This window comes from Canis lupus, chromosome 34 (assembly GCF_003254725.2).
Source record: "Canis lupus dingo isolate Sandy chromosome 34, ASM325472v2, whole genome shotgun sequence".
NCBI classification, from domain to species: domain Eukaryota; kingdom Metazoa; phylum Chordata; class Mammalia; order Carnivora; family Canidae; genus Canis; species Canis lupus.
Window position 1 is genome coordinate 8047028 of NC_064276.1, and position 19312 is coordinate 8066339.

General features: G+C 45.9%; 1 protein-coding gene across 2 annotated transcripts in view; it reads right to left on the reverse strand.

Annotated features, from left to right (window-relative positions):
- ICE1 (interactor of little elongation complex ELL subunit 1) overlaps positions 1–19312 on the reverse strand; it is a 58456-nt gene that overhangs the window by 12611 nt on the left and 26533 nt on the right. Inside the window, exons 11-15 of one of the 2 annotated variants that reach the window (XM_025451191.3) lie at positions 16264–16350; positions 12894–13303; positions 5759–10552; positions 4346–4514; positions 1455–1615 (exon numbers count right to left, since the gene is read on the reverse strand). In XM_025451191.3, coding sequence (XP_025306976.3) covers positions 1455–1615; positions 4346–4514; positions 5759–10552; positions 12894–13303; positions 16264–16350 — 5621 coding nt within the window. The remainder of the gene's footprint in view (positions 1–1454; positions 1616–4345; positions 4515–5758; positions 10553–12893; positions 13304–16263; positions 16351–19312) is intronic. The other variant, XM_025451192.3, reaches the window with a different exon arrangement.

Here is a 19312-nt window from a genome sequence, read left to right on the forward strand (position 1 = left end):
ATTTTATATTATTGAATTCCACTGATTCTACTCATTTTATCTATTGGATCTACTGAATTCTGTGACAGAAGATCTGGAAGTCTTTTTCATTATAACCCAGGTAATTTCTAGCCCAAGTATTACTCATTTTTTATACTTTGACTTTATATTTTTATTTGACATGATATAAAGCAAATACATTTATTAAAATTCTATTCTCTTTATAAAATCTTTTATCATCAAATTGTCATATCTGGTTTTATCCTCAGTGCACAAGCAGGACTAAGCAGATGCAAGTCCGCCTGCAGGAACCTGGGGGAGGAGCCCTGCAGGTAGTGGGAAGGGGTGGGACTGTGGCCAACAGTGACAGGAGGTGGAAGGGGTCTTCTAAGTGGCTGACTGGAATCGGACAGTGCTCCCAGGACTACACTCAGATTCGTATAGAGGAGTTGCTAAAGAGATGATTACAGACTTGGTTTTCAATATTTCCTTATTTTGTGTTCATCAAGAGTCCTTTCCTTTACTTTCTGTAAGAAATTAGAAGTCGGGGCACCTCTGTGGCTCAGTCAGTTGGGCATCTGACTCTTGATTTCAGCTCAGGTCAAGATCTCAAGGTCGTGGGATCATGTGGGATCAAGCCCCACATCAGAGTCAACTTGGGATTCTCTCTCCCTCTCCCCTGTGCCCCTCCTACATCTCGCTGGCTCAGTCTCTCTTTCTTAAAAAAAAAAAAAAAAAAAAAAAAAAAAATTCTCTCTCCCTCTCCTCCTGCACACACATGCGCGCACGCACACACGCTCTCTCTTTCCAAATAAACAAATAAAAAATAAAAACCAATCAAGGTCAACCCCTCACTGAATTCAACATCTCTTCTTAGTGTGTACCCCTGTAGTGACAACAGTGGTTGCCAACTCAACCTCCAAAGATTCTCACTAGATAAACAGCCGTGATAGAAAAGAACACCAATCTAGACAGTAGGTATATCAGCACTTAGCAAAGAAAATAATAAAAAAAGGGAAAAGAACTCACAGGAACAAAATACTTAAATAAAAATGTCATCAACTAAAAAGAAAAGTAGAGAATATTACATTGAGAAAAATCAACCAGGAAGGAGTTGAAATGGCATTTCTCACCTTCGAGCCCTGCAGATGCACTACACACATACACACACATACATCATACATGGACCTCATCAGTTATAAACAGTGAACAAGATATACTCTTGTTAAATGAACACAACACCTACATCTGTAATTCTTCCCAAAGTGCCTCATGCATATTTTCCAAACTAAATGCTTGCACTTAGGCTAAAGTGGTATTTTTAAAGGATCTAATAATAAGAGTTGTGTCTCTCAAATGTTCATAAACTAATTCAACAGTAAATACAAAACTGAATGCAAGAGCTACAAGCAAGGTCTGATGATTTAGAAATTAAAAAAAAACAAAAACAAAAACAAAAACAAAAAACACCTCACCTTTTCCCAGTTGAGAAAGGCTCTCAAACAGTTCCGAACCTCTCCTTTAGCACGTTGCCTGGCAACCAACTGCATTGCCTTATTAATCACCGATTGGGAAATAAATATATCATGCCACATGTTTGCAATGAACAAAGTCAATTTTTCAGACTCTGGAAAATCTATGAGAAAAAAGACAATAAACCTTTATGTCTGACCAAGTGAATAAATTACAAGCTAAGAATACATTTTAATAATTTCTTTTTTTTTTTTTTAAGATTTTATTTTATTTTATTCATGAGAGACACAGAGAGAGGCAGGCTCCTCAAAAGGAGGCCGACACAGGACCCGATCCCGGGACTGAGATCATGCCCTGAGCCAAAGGCAGACACCCAACCACTAAGCCACCCAGGCGTCCCCACATTTTAATAATTTCACTAGTGCCTTGTAAGGCCTCCTAACACTGAAGGGAGGTAGGTGCCTGATGAGGCCCTGCTTCTTTCTCCCACAACTCCTTCCCTTTAGCAAACCCTCTTTAATTAAAATTGAAACATAATACCCAGATATACCCCACTGTAGTATGAAAAGAGCCACAGAATTCAAAATGTGAAGTAAAGGCAAACTTAGCTCTTCAGACTTCCACAAACCTAGAACCTTCCCATTTGTGAAGTGTCAATTCAGTCTATTTTTTATGCATCTGTAAGAACTCACCTGTGAAACATAGAAAAGGCTTTTGATTTGAAGAGATGTTTGTATACATTATGGATGACAGTCTTCTACTGTAAATGTTCTTTCCTACATTTGGCTTTGTTTGTTTGATCGACCTAACCCACATGCAGCTCACATACAGTCTGATGAATTTTGATGAATGAATATGTCCATGTCACCCCCACCACAAGCAATACATAAAATATTTCCATCCTCCCAAATTCCCGTGGTCTAACCCACCCAGGGCATCACTTCACCCCAGATACAGACAACCCTGATCTGCTCACTGCCACCATAATTTAGCTGCCTTTCCTCAAATGCTTTCAGATAGCACGTGCTCTCTTTTGTCTGGCTCCGTGACTCAGCAGAGTGTTTCTACGACTCACCCATGTTGCCACACACATCTGGAGTCCCTCATGTTGTGTGGCTAACTAGTATTCAACTGACTGATAGCACATATCAATCAGTTGAATGTTCTCCTCTCACCCACTGACGGACGTCTATCTCCAGCTCTGGGCTGCTGCCAATGAAAATGCCGTGTCTCAGTACCAGTCTAGGTGAGAGTATGTCTCTACTTGGGTTAGCTAAGGGCCTACGAGGGGGATTTCTGGGTCATTCAATAAATGAATATTTTTATAAGAAACTGTCAGTGTTTTGCAACATGGCTGTGCCAGGCAAAACAGATTTTTACCCTGTTTGGCATGAAGTCAGGTCTTGTGTTTAAAGAATGGCTATGTCAAAGCAGTAGCTCACTGTGCAATTCTGAGCTGTGATTTCTGAGATCTGGGGTCTGTGTGGTACTATGTCCTCCCACCCCAGGGCCTCTCCACGTGCTGCTTCATTTGCCTGGCATCTTCTCTCTCACTTTCTTGTAGGCACTTATTGGCATCTTCATATCTCAAGTTCAGAAGCCACTGACAAGGAAAGCTTCTCTACCCCAGAGACTCACAAATCCCCTTCCACAGCACAGTCCCTCACACAACAGATCCTCAATGACTACATATAATGCATTTTTTTCTGGGGAGACGAGAGAACAAAATCTCTGCCCTTACAGAGCACACAGTCTAGTGGAGGAGAAACTGCAATAAGAAGGGTTCAGGATACAAGGTAAAGGGGCATAAGCACCATGAAGGAAAAGCCAGGAGGGTGCAGGATAAAACTGACTGTGGGAACCCATGAACTACTGTGAGCCCCGAAATGTGAAGGTCAGCTTCCCCATGGAGAGACCTGCGGCCCATAAGCCGGACAGGAGAGTGGGCTGGTGGCGTTTGACAAGAACAGAACCTCAGTGAGGGCCCAGCAGAGTCCATGCTGCTCACCTTGCTACTGCTCACCTCCAAGGAGCCCCACATGCACAGTGTCATGCGACCAGCAAACAAAGGCCCCGCTACACAGACGTGTCTGCATCTGGTTCTGGTCGCTGTCCAGGCCTTAATGCCCAGCGTGCACCCTGTGAACTACTATTGAGTCCACCAATGACCGAAAGAATAAACAAAGAAAAGAAGAGGGCAACAGACGGCAGCCCCATTCACAGGTCTGCACACAATGGGCACATTCCATTACATGCTTTACAAGCCCTGTGAATAACACACTATTAGGATGAAAGACCTTCATCAAGAGAAGACTTTCTGATGTGAAATTAAATGCATTTGTGTATCATTTCCCTGTTTACAAAGGTTTCTACTGAGGATGTGCTTTTACGAAGGATGACTCCCGATCTGACCCGTTAGTGGGGATGGAGAGAGGGGAAGGGAGATGGGGATCCCAGGAGAGCCCTCCATCCACCTCTCTCTGCTCCTCTTTTCGCTGTGGGCTCACTGCTCTATTTTAGGGTTTCTGCCTTTTCCAGCCAGTGACACCACAGTGTGATCTGTCACTGACTTTACATTCAGTCCCTTACGCTGTGTGGCCTATCTCTGACTTTTCAGCAGCAGCACTAGGATGAGACAGGCAGTAATGAGAGATCCTCGATTATATACACAAGTGGAAACGTATGTGCTGATATGAGGAATTCTCCCATTGAAAACCAGGCACAGTTGGTACAGCTAGGCTCTTCATGTCCTCTAGTAAATGCACAAACATTAACACGATTTTAAAAGATACACAGTAATGACTTAGCTGCAAATACAGGTCTCCCAGTATAATAATGAGATAAAAAAGCAGTAGTAGATTGCCAATATAGAAACGTCACTATCTAAACGTACCTTCCTTAAGTAGGCTGTAGCAAAACAAGCGAGCTCTTTCCAAGTCCCCAAGTTGCCGACAAATACCCACATACACTCTGCAGAGGGCATGAATGTAATTACGCTCCATAGATATCTTCTGAATTTTTAGTTCTGAGAGAATCGAGTGAAGCAAGCACTCAGCTAAATGCTGGATTGGGAGAAAAAAAAAAAAGAAAAGAAAAGGCAATGTACACTGATTTCTTTTGCCTATTAGAGAATAGCTAAAAGCTACAAAATTAAGTATCTATTAGAACCATAAAACATGTACTGTATTAGCAAGTAGAGAGCAGTCACTGTGGCAAGCCATCTGCTTTACTCAGCCCAGTGAGCTTCCCCTCCCCTCCACTGTCCAGGTATGGGGGGGGCGGGGGGAGGGGGCAAGAGGACCAAAGCAGGAGGCTGCCTGCAGGTGCCAGAGGCCATGTCCAAACACGCCTGCCTGCTTACAGTCGCTGCCACAACTCCAACCAAGTATACACTTTCTTAGTTTTAGCCAAAATAATTCTGTGTATGTGTATCACACCCACTCAGATTCTTCTCCCACTCTTGTTTTCTGAACTCCGATGTGCCCTATACACATTTATCCTGTTTAGATCTTAAAAATGGGCAACATTCTTCCTACTTAGAAAGAAGGGAATTAAATAATTTGATCCATTAGTTCATATGAAAATAAGTATCTTTTCAAAGCAGTTTGTACTACTCTCTATTCTTTGCCAAAGTAGGTAATCTAAGAAAAATATACACTATTTCTACCATTATGACTCCAAGGATGTGCAGACAACCAATAGAGCAGGATCCGTGGGGCACTGAAAATAATCCACACAAGGTGTCGACATACTTGGAAAATAAAACCCTGTAGAAGTCCTAATAACCCATGTATGTGGACCTGCACAATCCTCCCACTTTAACTGTCCCTATCTTGAAGCCAGCATCTGTTCCGGTTTCATTGTGACATTCATTAAAGGAGGGACGGGGGAAACCCCAGGCTCTTTCTGGAAGACACTCAGACTCCCAAACGTGTATGCACTATTCATGGAAAAGAAAGAATCTGTTATGGGAGAATAATTCCACGCTTTGAAGCAAATCATTTTGAGCCTTTAAACATGCCAGAATTGATGGGAAATATACAACTGTAGTCCTGACAGATACTTTTATGTCTTCAAATTTTAAGCTATTTGATGAATACAAATTATCAAATCGCCAATGTCTTATCACATCTAAAGCGTACAAGATGCTACCTAGAAACAAAGTATAGATCACATTTGTATGGATAACTGCTGATCTCTGAAATGAAATTTCTGTTCAGGGTAATCTACCACTTTGCTAAAAGCAGACATCCTGTGTCTCAGGACATGCAATTCCTAACGCACTTAAAGAAAAGCAGTCACATACCTTTTTGGTTGTGCTAAATTCATAAACAACTTCCTTTTCTTGATCTCTCATTACGGGCTTTTTGGAGATGTTTCCCACATAGACGTGACTCCGAATGACAGGTAAGAGATCAAAAGACGACTCTGCGATCTTCTTCAGCGCATCAGCTATGGCTTTGTCGTGAGACTCTACAGTTTCTTTTGGGTTTGGAGGCAACTGTGAAACCGTACTGACAGTCAATAGGGAACTTTCTTCCTCTGTTGTCATGCCTTCAGCTCGAGAGGGGTTCCTCCGAGGGGGCTTGCTGGCTCCTTCTGCAGGGGCACCCCCCATCTCTGGTTCTGGGGACCCACTGTCCAGCCGCAATCTTTTGGCACTCCTCGGTGTGGATGTGGACAACGTCCTTTTCACACCTGCATCCTGGCGAGTCCCCCCATCTCTGCACTTATCTTGATGACAGTCACTCCCAGCGCTGCCCCCCGTCTTAACAAAGGCGGTCGAGGTCGATGTGATTGCCTTGAATCCTGTTATGGCGCTGACTGGCCCTGGTAAGTTCTTAAGGTCCGCAGGTGTACCTCGAGTAAGCTGGATATTTCCTTTGAGGATGTTGAGGGTGCGGGCCCTAGCAGACAACTCTGGGTACATGGTGTCAAGGATTTTAACGGAGTTTTCCTGGGGTCCGGCCACAGCCGTGTGTGCAGATGCCAAGGTGGGGAGACGGCCAGGCACAGGGAGAGCGTGCTTTGGGGTCGCGGCACAAAACTGCAAGGGTGATGACAATATCCTCTCGCCCGCTGGTGCGGTGGATGGGGACGGGGATGTGCATGGGGGAGAGGGGCAGCCCGGCTCTTCCGGCAAAGGAGACATCATTGGAGGCACTGGGATTTCACATAAGGGGGACATCTGGCCAATAGGAGAAGTAGGTGAGGAGGGAGAGGAAGCTATCAGAGGAGAAACTGGTTGCGAAGTCCTTGGAGGTGTAGCGACCAAAGGAGCGAGCAAGGGTGGCAGGGGGGGGCCCACCTCTTGCCGGATTTTACTCAGAGTATCAGAACAGTCTGTAGGTGTCGACGTGTCAGCATTGGCTAGGATGGTCTGCGTCTGAGTTCTCGGAGTTTTGGTGTTCTCTCTTTCCCCTGAAAACGACTGAGAACCTTCACTCTGAGTAGTTTCAACTCGGCTTGATGCCAATGCCTTTGCTGGCTTGTTTGACGGCTCTTTGTTTGAAATCTTCGATCGATTCTTATTTTTGCTGAATGGCTCTAGTTTTGAGTTAAAGTATGTGTGATCAGATGCAACAGGCTGAGACTCAAAATTCTGATCGTAGATTTCAGAACTAATCCTCACACTAGGTTTGACAGGCCTGTTGCGCAAACGACTCTTATCAAAGTTGGTGCTCTGGCTGCTGCTAGAAATCTCCTCTTGGGCACAGGACAGGCTGCTACCGCACTGCGGCTCCTGAAATGGAGGGTCAGGGGGCTCGGTCTCTGGGGACTTCTCTATGGAAGTAATGGAAATGAAGCCAGATCCCAGGCCTCCCCGATCTGGGGAAACAGGGATGTCTTCGGGAGTGTCACACAGTATGACCTGGTCCACATTTGGCATGAGAGCTACCCCATTTATGATGGTCCAGTGGTCCCCCTTCTCAATGACAAGATTCTGATCCTTATTGATCAGAACGTTTATAACTTCGGAGGTCACTGTTGATATCTGACACTGAAATGTCGTTTCTGTCCCATCCTCAGCATTGCCCTCGGTGGTTGGCCCTGCCGCAGAGTCAGAATGCTGGGGTGAGGGCTCTGCTAGTTCTGACATAACCTCTGCCCCACCGCAAACTGGGCTGGTGACCTCGGGATCTCCTTTAGGACTGCCCAGAGTGACTTTGTTACTCGAGGTGCTGCTGGCAGGTGAACGGCCCTTGCTGGCCATGCCGGCTGGAGGCGATGTACCTGAAGGGTGTGGTGGGAAGCCAGTCGCCTCCTGAGGTGGGGCATGCTCTCTGACAGGGGTAGCCGTCACGCTGTCGTGCATATTTAAGAGCAGTAAACTACCAGCATCTTTGCCAGGAGAGCTCCCACAGCTGGTCTGAAGCTCCTGTCCAATCCTGGTGAGGACCTCGGACAGCGTATCCAGGGACTGCCGGGTGAGCTGACTCGTGCTCAAGGGACCGTCATCCTCCTCGGATTCAATCCACTCTTCGGAGGTTCCAAGTGTTTCTTCTTCGCAGAGCTGCTTTCTGTATTTTTCTCCTGATAGTTCACCTGTCTTTAAATCTTTGTTCATTTCTTTATTGAAGGTTCCTTTGCTAGAACATTCTGACACAGAGTCCCCTGAGCTATAATCTCTTAACTGACAACTTTCAAGAAACATCACGACCTCTGATGTGGAGAGTCCATCGATCTCTGACAGGGTACTGATGTTGAAATCCTGCAGCGCGGAGGTCAGACACCCCACCTCGACGGAAGGCCTGGGCTCGGCTGTACCAGCACCTGGACCTCCTAAACCTTTTCTGGAAGCAAAGGCCATCCTTTGTTGTCTGTCCCCCATTGCAGCCTCGGGCTCACTCTCCCCCTCACTGCAGCTAGGTGCCTCACTCTCCTCCACTTCTGTGTCGCCACCTCCTGTCTCCCGAATGCCAGTGTAACACAGGGCCCCGGCGAGGCCACCCAAGGGGACAGCACGTGTCTCTTCATCTTTTCTGAGAATTGTGCATGGAAGAACGGTCCCTGCAGCGCCTGCATCTTGAGAAGCACCACCAGGAGTCTGAGATGGCAGCTCCGGTGGCTCCTTCAGGCTCTGCCGGACACGAGGAGCATCCTCTGGGACGGCCAGGGCCTCCCCACTAGATCTGCCCGGGCCCCCATAGGCTACATTGTCAGCAGGAAAGCTTCTGGACACTGGCACTTCTGCAGCTGGAGGAGGTCCATCTGCATGTGGCCCAGATGAGTCCAGATCTGTGGCATGAAGGAGCAAACTTTGCTTCCGTGCTGCTTCCTGCGCTGAGGCTTCCATCATGATGCTTTGGCTTTGGACTGGGATGTTTTCAGAAGAGAAAGACAGTTTGCTATTTGTGGAACAGTGAGAAATTCCAACTGGTAAAGAATCACTAGGAAAACTGAATGCTAATTTTCTCCATGAGGCAGAAACTTGCGGTGAGGTCCCTTCAGTAGCAGTCACCCCCTGGGCACTCTGTGCCGTGTCCTCTCTTTCTCTGGCACATCCGGCAACAGAGGCTGTGGGAGCAGCCCCAGGACTGGCATGTGCTGCTGTGAAGACAGGCTCAGTCCTCTGCCGCCCCCAGGGCTCCCATCTAGTGCTGGACACCATCTCGGGCCTGGTCTGCTTGGTGATCACTGACACTTGGTTAGGCAACAGAGATGCAGTAGCTCTGAGCGTCACAGGGTTATTTTCTCCAGCATGTTCATGCCTGGGTGTGGATCCTCTACTTTCTAAGGATGGCACTGCCTTTTGTACCTGATGGTTAGTCTTCTGTTCATGTTCTGACTTAGCTCTCAGCCTTTCTTCCCCACCTCTCCTTAACAGATCAGTATGGTGCCACGAAGGGCTTTTAACAAAACCAAATCCACTCTTGGTCAGGCTGCACTGAGACTCTAGCAATGGTGTGGAATCCGCCCGAGTGAGGGGGAGCTCAGTTCTGGGGCCCTGACTTCCACACTGTGCTTCTTTCATAGCTTTTATAAATACTGACTGTGGAAGCGAACAGACTTTGGGCATGCCTTTCACAACGTTTGTGCACTCGGCCTCACTGCTACTCCGATTAAAATTTGATGTTCCCAACTCAGGGCTCAAAGCACACAAGCTATTCTCCAGATGGTTCTCTCTGGCAGGACACTCTGGGGGCTCAGGCTGCAGATCTAGCACATTCAAGGTTTCAGCTTGTAACTTTTGTTCAGAGTGATGCAGTTCCAGGGGGCTAACTTGGGCAGGAATGTGCAGATCATGAGCATACTTGACAGTAGAGGAAGACGGGGAGCCACTGCAGACAGACGATGTTCCCGAGGTAGAAGAGGAAGAAAGCCTGGCGTCAATGCCAAGCCCTGTGGCACCCGCCACGTCACCTGTATCGTCCTCTGGTTCAGGTGATGCTCCTAAAACAAACCCTGGAACATCCCTCTCCTTTCCCAGTACTCTACACATTCCCTGAAAATGGTCAGAAATGGACATATGATCCGATTCCAGAGGGATATCATTAGTTAGTGTCCACTTTGTAAATTGTGATTTGGGTGATCCTATCATTTCAGATAGTAGGGTTTCTCCTTCAGATTCTGTGAGCTCACTGAATGGCCTCTTGCCAAGTGGGGAAGAACACATGTCAGACTTCTGGGGGGCTGCTCCCCTGCCCTGTGCCCGGCTGCCAGACAACATCTCCACACACACGTTTCTGATAGGTTCGTGAAGTGTGTTCTCTGTCTGCACCGACTTATCCACCTCCTTAACCTCTCTCTGTCTCTGTGCTTCGTCTAAAATGCCTCTTCTCCCACCACTAGTGGATTCAGATGACACCATCCAATGTTTCTCATGAGCTAAGGAGTATGTGGCTGAAGGCTGAAGTGTTGCTGTAAATGTCCCGAACCCAACAGTTGTCACTTCGTTGACTTCCAATGTAGTTAGGGCTTGGCTGGCTTCATGTGATTTCGGCTTTTCCTCCCAGGTACCACTACTTCCTTTACTTTTTCTGGACGAACCAAAATACTGTGATCCAGACGTCTCATCTTCTGAAACAGACTCAGGAGAATTTCTATTATGGGACGATTCGTTATCACTGGAATCTGTATACTCTCCAAAGTAGGTTTCCTTAAAAATGAATAAATTATTCTTATTAGTTAAATATCAATCAAACCAACTAAACATACCCATCTATCAAATGCATTGAAAAAGTAATTCTTGTTAAATACTAATTGAACTGACTCCGCATAACCACCAATTAAATGCATTCCTAAAGAATCCTTTAAAATACATCTGAGGAGAGGGTAGTTCCCCGTCTGAAACCCACTGGGTAGGCAAGGTGCAGTCTGAGCACAAAGTTGCCTTGCCTTTGCCCTGAGTGGTCTGCCCGAGTTGCCGTCACTCCGACCGCTCGCTCCTCCCACAACAGACCTAGGACTATTCTCCAAAGGGCCAGACATTCCTACTCTCTCCAGCAATTCCTCCCCATTTCCTGGCATGAAAGGTGTCCAACTCTGGAGGCAGAGCCTCTAGTCCTCCTGCTTCCAGGCCACTCCTCTGCAGGTGTCCAGCTCCAGCCCAGCAGGACTGGCCACCACTTCGGGTGACATCCTGTAGATATCTTGTACCTACAGTTCCTCATGCCTAGGCTGCATCTGGGATGCTCCTACCAAGTGGACAGACTCTGCTTCTTTCAACAGTATGCACACAGACACTGCTCCTTCCCACACAGCCTGCTCTCCATCTCTGCTCCAGAAGGCCCCTGGGTAGCCCCTGCAGTCTTGGCAGAAATGCCCCCATTAAACAGCCCACCAAAAGTGCTGGCCTCTCCACTGTCTGGCCCTGTTCCATGAGGGAGACAGGGGACTGGTGAGTAACAGAGTTCATGTACACTTGCTCCTACTAACAAAATGCTTTCCTCCCCTGAGTTCTTGGGCTCCCTCCATTGTCCTGTCACTTGTTTTTGACCTCCTTTCCTCTCCTCCTATGTAGTCACATACAGGTTGACAGGTCCCCAGGATTCCATTTGGAACCTCATTCTCTTCTACACACCTGCACTCAACAACCTCAAGTCCCATGGCATCTGTTACACCCAAACGCTACAGTGCTCTTCTGTCTGGGCCCACCAGGGCCTCCTTCTGAGTGCCATGCCTGTGGGTCTACAATCCAACTGCGTGCCCCCTTGGAGGCCCTATGCATACCCTGGATCCACATCTGACACAGCACCTTCCCATCCACGCAGGGCTGCCTTTCTTTGCTACTTTCCAGCATCCCTGACTCCTCCACCCCCCTAACCATCACACTGAAAACCCTGTCAAATGCTGCTCATTCACCCTCAGCATTTCTCAGAAGAGCCCCACCTTCTGAACCCCAGTGCTGTTGCAGGAATGAGGTGTCAAGAACACTGGAAGCTGCTGATTAAGTCGGTGATTGTTCCCTCTATGCTCTCGCCTCTGCCAGACTATCCCCACTCCCTACTTGATCACACAGCAGCTAAATGGAAACTTGCAATTGAAAATCTATCATTAAGTCCCCTTCTCAGGATCCACCAAAGACTTCCCCCTGCCTTAGAATAAAATAGAAAGTCCTAAGGGACACAGACAGCCCTTGCAGACCTGGTAAGGGTGGACATTCTCTGGCACAAGCTCATGTCCAGTTGCATGACCCTGTGTAAAAAGCGTCTCCACCTGAAACAGCCCCGCCCTCTGAACACTGAGCTGGGTCCTGTCTTCCCAGAGCATCCCTGTTCTCCCTGGCCTCCCTCTAAACCCACCCTCTGGCGTGGGTCCTCTCCAGCAGGTGTGCTTCCCCAGCCTGGCAGTTTCTACCACGGCTGTGCAATCACCTGCTCCCTATCCTGCCCAAATGCCACACAAGATCCAGCCAAGTGGTAACCGTGGCCTATGTCAAGGATCTATGGAATAGAACAGCCATGTCCCCAGGCCCAGCACAGTCCCTGGAACAGAACAGACATGCACTGCTTCCTTAAAGGGAGTGACTCAAAAGAGCAATGCGTTTATCTGCTCCTTAAGCCAAAAAGCATACAAACTTGCTTCATCAAGACTAACTTCCTAAGAATTTACAATAAACCATTCTACAAACACACCAAAAGATGAATTCATCAAGTGAAAGTAGGGAGTTTGGTCAACATAGGTTAGTGGGCCTGCATGCTACATACATGGATTCCCCATCTCTAGAAAACTCCATGCCCACAAACATGCACTTAAATCATTCACTGGGTGAGGGGCCAGGCAGTCCTTCCACGGGGACTTAGAATTGGACTATGGATAAAGACATGCAGAATGCCACCATAACACAAAGTGAAAATGTCCTATGATCCACATTGATCCAAAGAGCGCTAGCAGGCCCCATTATATTCTCACATTCATCCCCAGTAAAATCTGGCCTGTGTATCACTGAGCAGCACCATTCCCTGGGTATGCCTAACATGTCAGGATTGCCAACTCACGGGTGCGAGCGAAGAAGGTAAAGTGCTCAGGGGTGGTAAGGATACCAGAGGGGGGGATGGCACGGGAGACAAGAGTGGAGGTGGGCGTCTGAAGAAGTCGACTGCAGCTTGGAGATCTTCATCGAAACAGGCATCCCGTTCAGAGAAGTCAGTAATGTCCTCGTCATTCTGGGGCACTGGAAGCTCCGGGTGCCGGCCCTCATTAGAAACGTGGTCATCATGGTGAGCGGGTCCACCAGGCCCCTCTTTCCCCACATGCCTACATGCAGAGAAGTCACCCTCTATCTCCATGGACAGTTCCGCCAGGCATGTCTGCAGAGGTGCGGCTTTCAGAGGCCTGCTGCCCGCTGGAGGGGGTGCACCATTGTCCTGGGACTCCGTGGGCCCGGGGGTCTCTTTGGCAGGTTTCTCTATAGAAGAGAAAAGTAAATACCAAACATCCAGAATATTGAGAAAACTTAAAAAAAATTATTCGAACTGTTCAATATGCTTGCTTTATTGAATAAATCCAAATAAGCAGAAACATTTTTGAAAAGGCAACCAATCCCTTCCTACAGATTATCCTGTAAGGCCTGAACACACTTCCTGTAGGCTCACCTCCCTCACAACAAGGACAGGAAGGCAGACAGGCAGATGGAGGTGAGGCCTGGGGCCCAGGGGCAGCAAGGCACAGGGGCAGAAAAGCATGGCGATGGTGGGAACAGGCTTGCACAGCATGCTCCTTCTGTCAGCAACTATCTGTCCATACAACCAGCAGCATTAGGAGACACAGCTTTGTGCAGAGCCTGACAGGGAACACAATTTCCTCTGTCTGAAAAGCAATCAAACATCAGTCAGTGTTAAGCCTACCCAATAACCATACTCGTACAATGCTCAAATTATGGGACTCGACGCAAGTCACGCACAATCTTTGGATTACCAAGCAATACAAAAACTATTGGAAAAAGCCAGTGGTCAGGGGGCGGGGGGAGGGGGGTGTCTCAATTTTGGTGAACTGCAATGGTATGAATTGTCAGTGAAGATATTTGGGTCTTGGGGAATAACTGGAAATGACCATTTGTCATACCTGAAAACTTCAAAAATATGTTTTACATAAGGACTCAAGACTCCCTGGTGATGTGACTGACAACTGGGCCTGAAATATCTTGATGAGGCAGAAAGAAGTTCTCAAAACAGGTTGGGGTATGCCTCAAGGGCCCAGGAGTCAACCTGAAGACGGTGCCAATAACCAAAGCTGGACCAATCTAAACGATGAAATAAAGAATGGTAGTTATGAATTATAATGCACAAAAGAAAAAACTCCAATTAATTAATGTAGAAGGAATGAGAGAAATACAAAATCACTATTAGACTAAGTAGTAATCATGGCACACAGGCTTTGTCAGTGGCTGCTAAAATCAGTGGGCTAGATCAGGAGAGAGAGAGACTATGTGCAGTATCCAAGAGTCTCTCTCAAGATAATTCATGGTAATGTTAACGATGAAGCCACCAGGCAGACACCGCCTCGAACAAGCAGTCCCACCGCCACCTCGTGTCATCCGTCCCCCCAAACCGCTCCCAGAGCAGAGCACAAGGGCATTACTGTGGAGTTCTCGCTGTAAATACAGTCTTCACCTAAATGAGAAAACAGCACACAAGCCAAAACTGACAGGCTTCCTACAAAACTTCCTCTCTGCAAAGTGGGAAAGACATGGGACAAAGTGACACAGAGGAACTGCCAAACTGGGGGCGCGACATGCAACAGGGGGTCCAGGGAATAACACACAACTGGAGACAGCCACGTGAGTTTTGGCTTGGTTAACAGTCTTATGCCAAGGGTTAAATTCAGAGGAATCTGGATGAGAAGTCTAAGGGAATTCTCTGCACTGTTTTTGTAAAATTTCTCATATAAAAACAAAAAAAAATTTTTAAAAAGTATGTTTTAAGATTGAAGATTTCAAAGATGTCATGTTTTTTCCCTTTCTACTTGAAAAAGTTAACATTATGCAATACGCTTATCCCTCAAAATAGTTTGTTTTAAATAAAAACATGAAATTACTAAATGGAAAGCCTTTTTCACACCTTGAACAACATGAAGTGCTCAGGATAAATATGACTACTAAGGCACTGATGCGGGCTAAGAGGAGCCCAGGCTGCTTCTCCCTGAACAGACCAATACACAGGCTGTGAGCGCAGAGGCTGGCTCAGGAGACGCAGGCACCCCTTACCCCCTGCCTGGATCAACAGTGCCCCACGCAGCACGTGACAATTGACCCAACAGACCTCTCTCCACGTCACAAAACTTCATGAGCTCTCAGTCAAGCACAAGTGAGAATCAGCAACTTGCCTGGTAACAGTTTTCTGAGGAAACTCTGCCTTCAGAAGCCTATGGGAAAAACCGGTACAGGGATCCCTGGGTGGTGCAGCAGTTTGGCGCCTGCCTTTGGCCCAGGGCGCGATTCTGGAGACCCGGGATCGAATCCCACATCGGGCTCCCGGTGCATGGAGCCTGCTTCTCCCTCTGCCTGTGTCTCTGCCTCTCTCTCTCTCTCTGTGACTATCATAAATAAATAAAAATTAAAAAAAAATAAAAAAAAAAGAAAAACCGGTACACATCTCTACAGATTTAGATTCTTAATGATCTGTGAATTCAATGCAGCTCATCATAAGAAACCAGTTACGTGAAAAAAAGAAAAAAAAAGTAAGGAGCACTTTGATATCTTATGCAGGACAGCAGGACAGCAGGACAGCTACCTTTTCCTATCCACTCTGGGGGACTAACATCGATTTCCAAATCTTAAATTCCCAGTAGAGTATAACTGAGAGCACGACAGAAGGTGCCACAGCTCTGCCTACAGACCAAGAGAGCCCACAGATGAAGTCAAATCTGAAAATGTGTCAGCGGATGGTGCTGCAGAGTAATAACCTGACGTGACAGCATGAAAGGAAACTGTTTCTTATGGGACAACACCAGTGTTTTTCAGGAGACCGTGAACGTGCAGTAGATCGGCTGCCAACAGTTCAACCAAAGGAATGAGGAAGTTACAGAAGTAACTTCAGCCAGGATGGATGAATGATGGGTGGATGACACTCATGAAATGATTCAGAAAACATCAAAAGCCTCCCCATCCTCTGCGTGTTCCTGCCCCACACGCCCCACTGTGAGTCTCACCAGCTTCTTCACATGTCCTCTGATGAAAGCTGCACTTGCGGAAGAGACTAGAAGCCAGCTGAAGGGAAAGAAGCCCTGTAACTGAAAGTACTCGTTCTAGTTTACTTCACTCTTTCAACGTCAGATTCAGGACACAGGAGAAGCTAGAGGTATATAATGCCCCTGGTAAGCATTTCTACTTTCATGCATGAAATGTTCTTCTTGAAGCTTCTCTCTCACCTATGACACATCTGCTGCCTTCGCCAGGTAGTCTGTGTGTGGTATTGATGCAGAGCCAGAGTTCCTTCAGGAGTAGTTTTACCTTTCCTATGAAAGAGAGTAAGATATTAAAGACATGCCATTTAGCTTGATCTACACACAAGGACAAAACATACACCTGAGAAATCAAGACTTCTGAGGGGCTGGGCAGACAGCTAGGCACTAAGGCTTCTTCCCTAAATTCAAGCACCATCTGTAACTAGCTAAGCTGTGGACGGGAAGGCCTGAGAGGCTCCAGCTGAACACTCAAGGCTGAATATGGGCTTGTTTTTGTTTTGTTTTGTTTTGTTTTGTTTTTTTCCCAGGGGTGAGGGGACTAGGAGGGCCCAGGACTCAAAAGACCAAATCTACTTGCTGGTCAAGGTCTTTATCATCTTTCTGTATGTATGAACTAACACCCATCCTTGGCACTTTCTAAAGAAAGTGGTAAGAGATGAGGGACAGAAGCACCAATATAATGACCGATATAAAAGATGCTATGCTGGCTCTGTGTTTACAACGAACAACAGCAGAGAGGCACACTTCAGTAACATGAGGGTGTCAGAAAACCCATCAGAATTGACCATGCTGGGGTGCCTGGCTGGCTCAGCCAGTACAGCGTGCAACTAGTGATCTGGCGGTTGTAAGTTCAAGCCCCACAGTGGGTGCAGAGATAACTTTTAAAATCTTAAGGAAGAAAAAAATAAAAAGGAATTGGCCGTGCTGTAACTAACCTGGGGGTTTTGTGGATAATAGAAAATCCGTAATAGTCTTAAAGGGTAACAGGGAGGGAGACAAAAATATGGGTGTATAAACACTTAGAAAGGAAGAGACCATCACACAAATGAGCAGACATGGAGAAGCACATACTTTTAGAAGGAAAGTGAAAGCACTGGAATTTTTATAAATTTTCAAAGGGGTCAGGATTCCTACAATAGTTAAGAATCATTGGTTCAGGTTGAAAGGTACACATTTCTACAGATCTGGATCCTCAATAATCTGTGAATTCAGATTGTTGTAACTAAGACAGACCTAATAAAGTTCATATAACATTAAGAATATGATACTATGGTTTTAAAGTGAGCTTAACATTTATATATATACTATATATATAATATACATATATATAATATATATAATATACATATATAATATATATATTCCCTAAAATCTCCCAGAATAAAAAAAATATTCATAAAAATTTAAGTATGACTAGCTGTGGTCAAATGTGCATGAAAAGACCAGCTATACTGATAAAAATTCAACTAAAAATAAGCTTTAAGTATTAGGTAATTTCAGGCCATCTCCAGTTCTATTACAGTTTCCTTGCCGTTCTACTTAGCCTGAAGCATTTGTTGAAAATACTGAAATCTTTAATCCAGTTCTAGAAAGGATAAAAGACCAACCTTTTAACCCAAAATATCTCTAGGAACTCAACTCTGAAATAGGTCAGCCCTATTTAGGCTGGCAAACTCATCACTACAAAGAGCGGACCAGGATAAATGGTGAGGAGGACATAGTAACAGGCAAGCTCTCCTGAGACCAATCACCTTCTGACTGTCGCTGTGTATGAGGCACATCCATTCTTGAGATCCAAAATTCTATGATCAAGTAACTTATCTACATTGTGATTTAACCTACCCAAAAGCCTGCTTCCAAATACTGTAATCCCCTTTGCTTAAATGACCTGACCAGGATCCCTGCTTATTACGTATACCCAAAGCAGCAAACAAGGAACCTTAAAAAAAAAGAGAGAAAGTTACTTTTCTATTCCTATGGAGGCTGTTAAGCAGAGCTATGCCTATTTTAACTGAGTACTCGTTCACTACTTCTAATCTGACAAATCAAAACAGAATTCTCCATTCCCAGTAGAGCTGGAAAAAACCCTTACAGGGGCTTCATTACTTGGCTGTGAAGAGAAAAGCTCATTAAGTCAAACTGCACGTCTTTCCCCAATCCTATAAAATCCTGTCTATATCAGAATCTTAGGCCTCCGCGTTTCTGTACTTGTGCTCCACTGATTTGTTAAGTGCCACACGAACAGTATGCTTTCACCATACCGTCACAATTACGTTTTACCATCTGTGTGGGCAGGAGCTTTGCTCAGGTTTTTCCTTTCCAAAAACTTGATTATTCTGAGTATCTATTCTATCCTGATAAGCTTTTGCCATCTGCTTGTCCTTTCCTGTATAAAACACCGGCAGGATTTGAGTAAGACTGAACTCCATAAATATATGTGGGGGAAACTCCCATCTTTTACACTACGAGCCTCTGATCCAGGAACAGTGTTCATTTACATGTTCTGGTCTTTCATGCTCTTCAGGAGCTTTACAGGCTTCCTCACAGAGGCCCAGCACACTGCTTGTAGCTTTTTTCTCTGCCTAGACATGATGGCTCTGTCACCTAATGGGCTGTTCTCACCCAGACCTCATTCTGATAGGTTAATGATGGCACACTGGGTGTACTCACAGTATGTAACACCACTCTACCAAACTCCTGTACCTATATTCCAGTTGAGTCTACAAAGACAGTCTCATCATTTGAAACTGGACAATTTTGACTCTTCCTTATCAGTATTTACAGCTCCTGCTATTTTGTGTTGGCTCTGCTGTACTGCGTAGGGCTCCCAGCGCATACAGAATGGAGGGAACAAAAAGCATGTGTGCCTGCTTCTGAGTCATGACTAGGCTTTTCAGCTTTCACCTTTCTCAATTTCAAAATGTGAAATAAATAAATAAACGTGTTTTTCTATTACCTCACCCAATATTTTGTTTTTTATGAGGCACTGGTGCTGAATTGAGATGATCACGTTTTTCTCTTAACCAGTGGTTGTGGTTTTCGTGAGCTAAATCCCTACATCATAATGTGTCTGTGTTCTCTATTACTACAAAACAGAGTTTTCCAAATTCCATTTGGTACCTTTGCAACTATATATTCCTAAGTGACAGCGCTCTGAGTCCTGAGGGTGTGCATGTGTCACATTTAGCTGGCTCTGGGGCCACTTGCACTTGAGACAATGACATGGAATTGT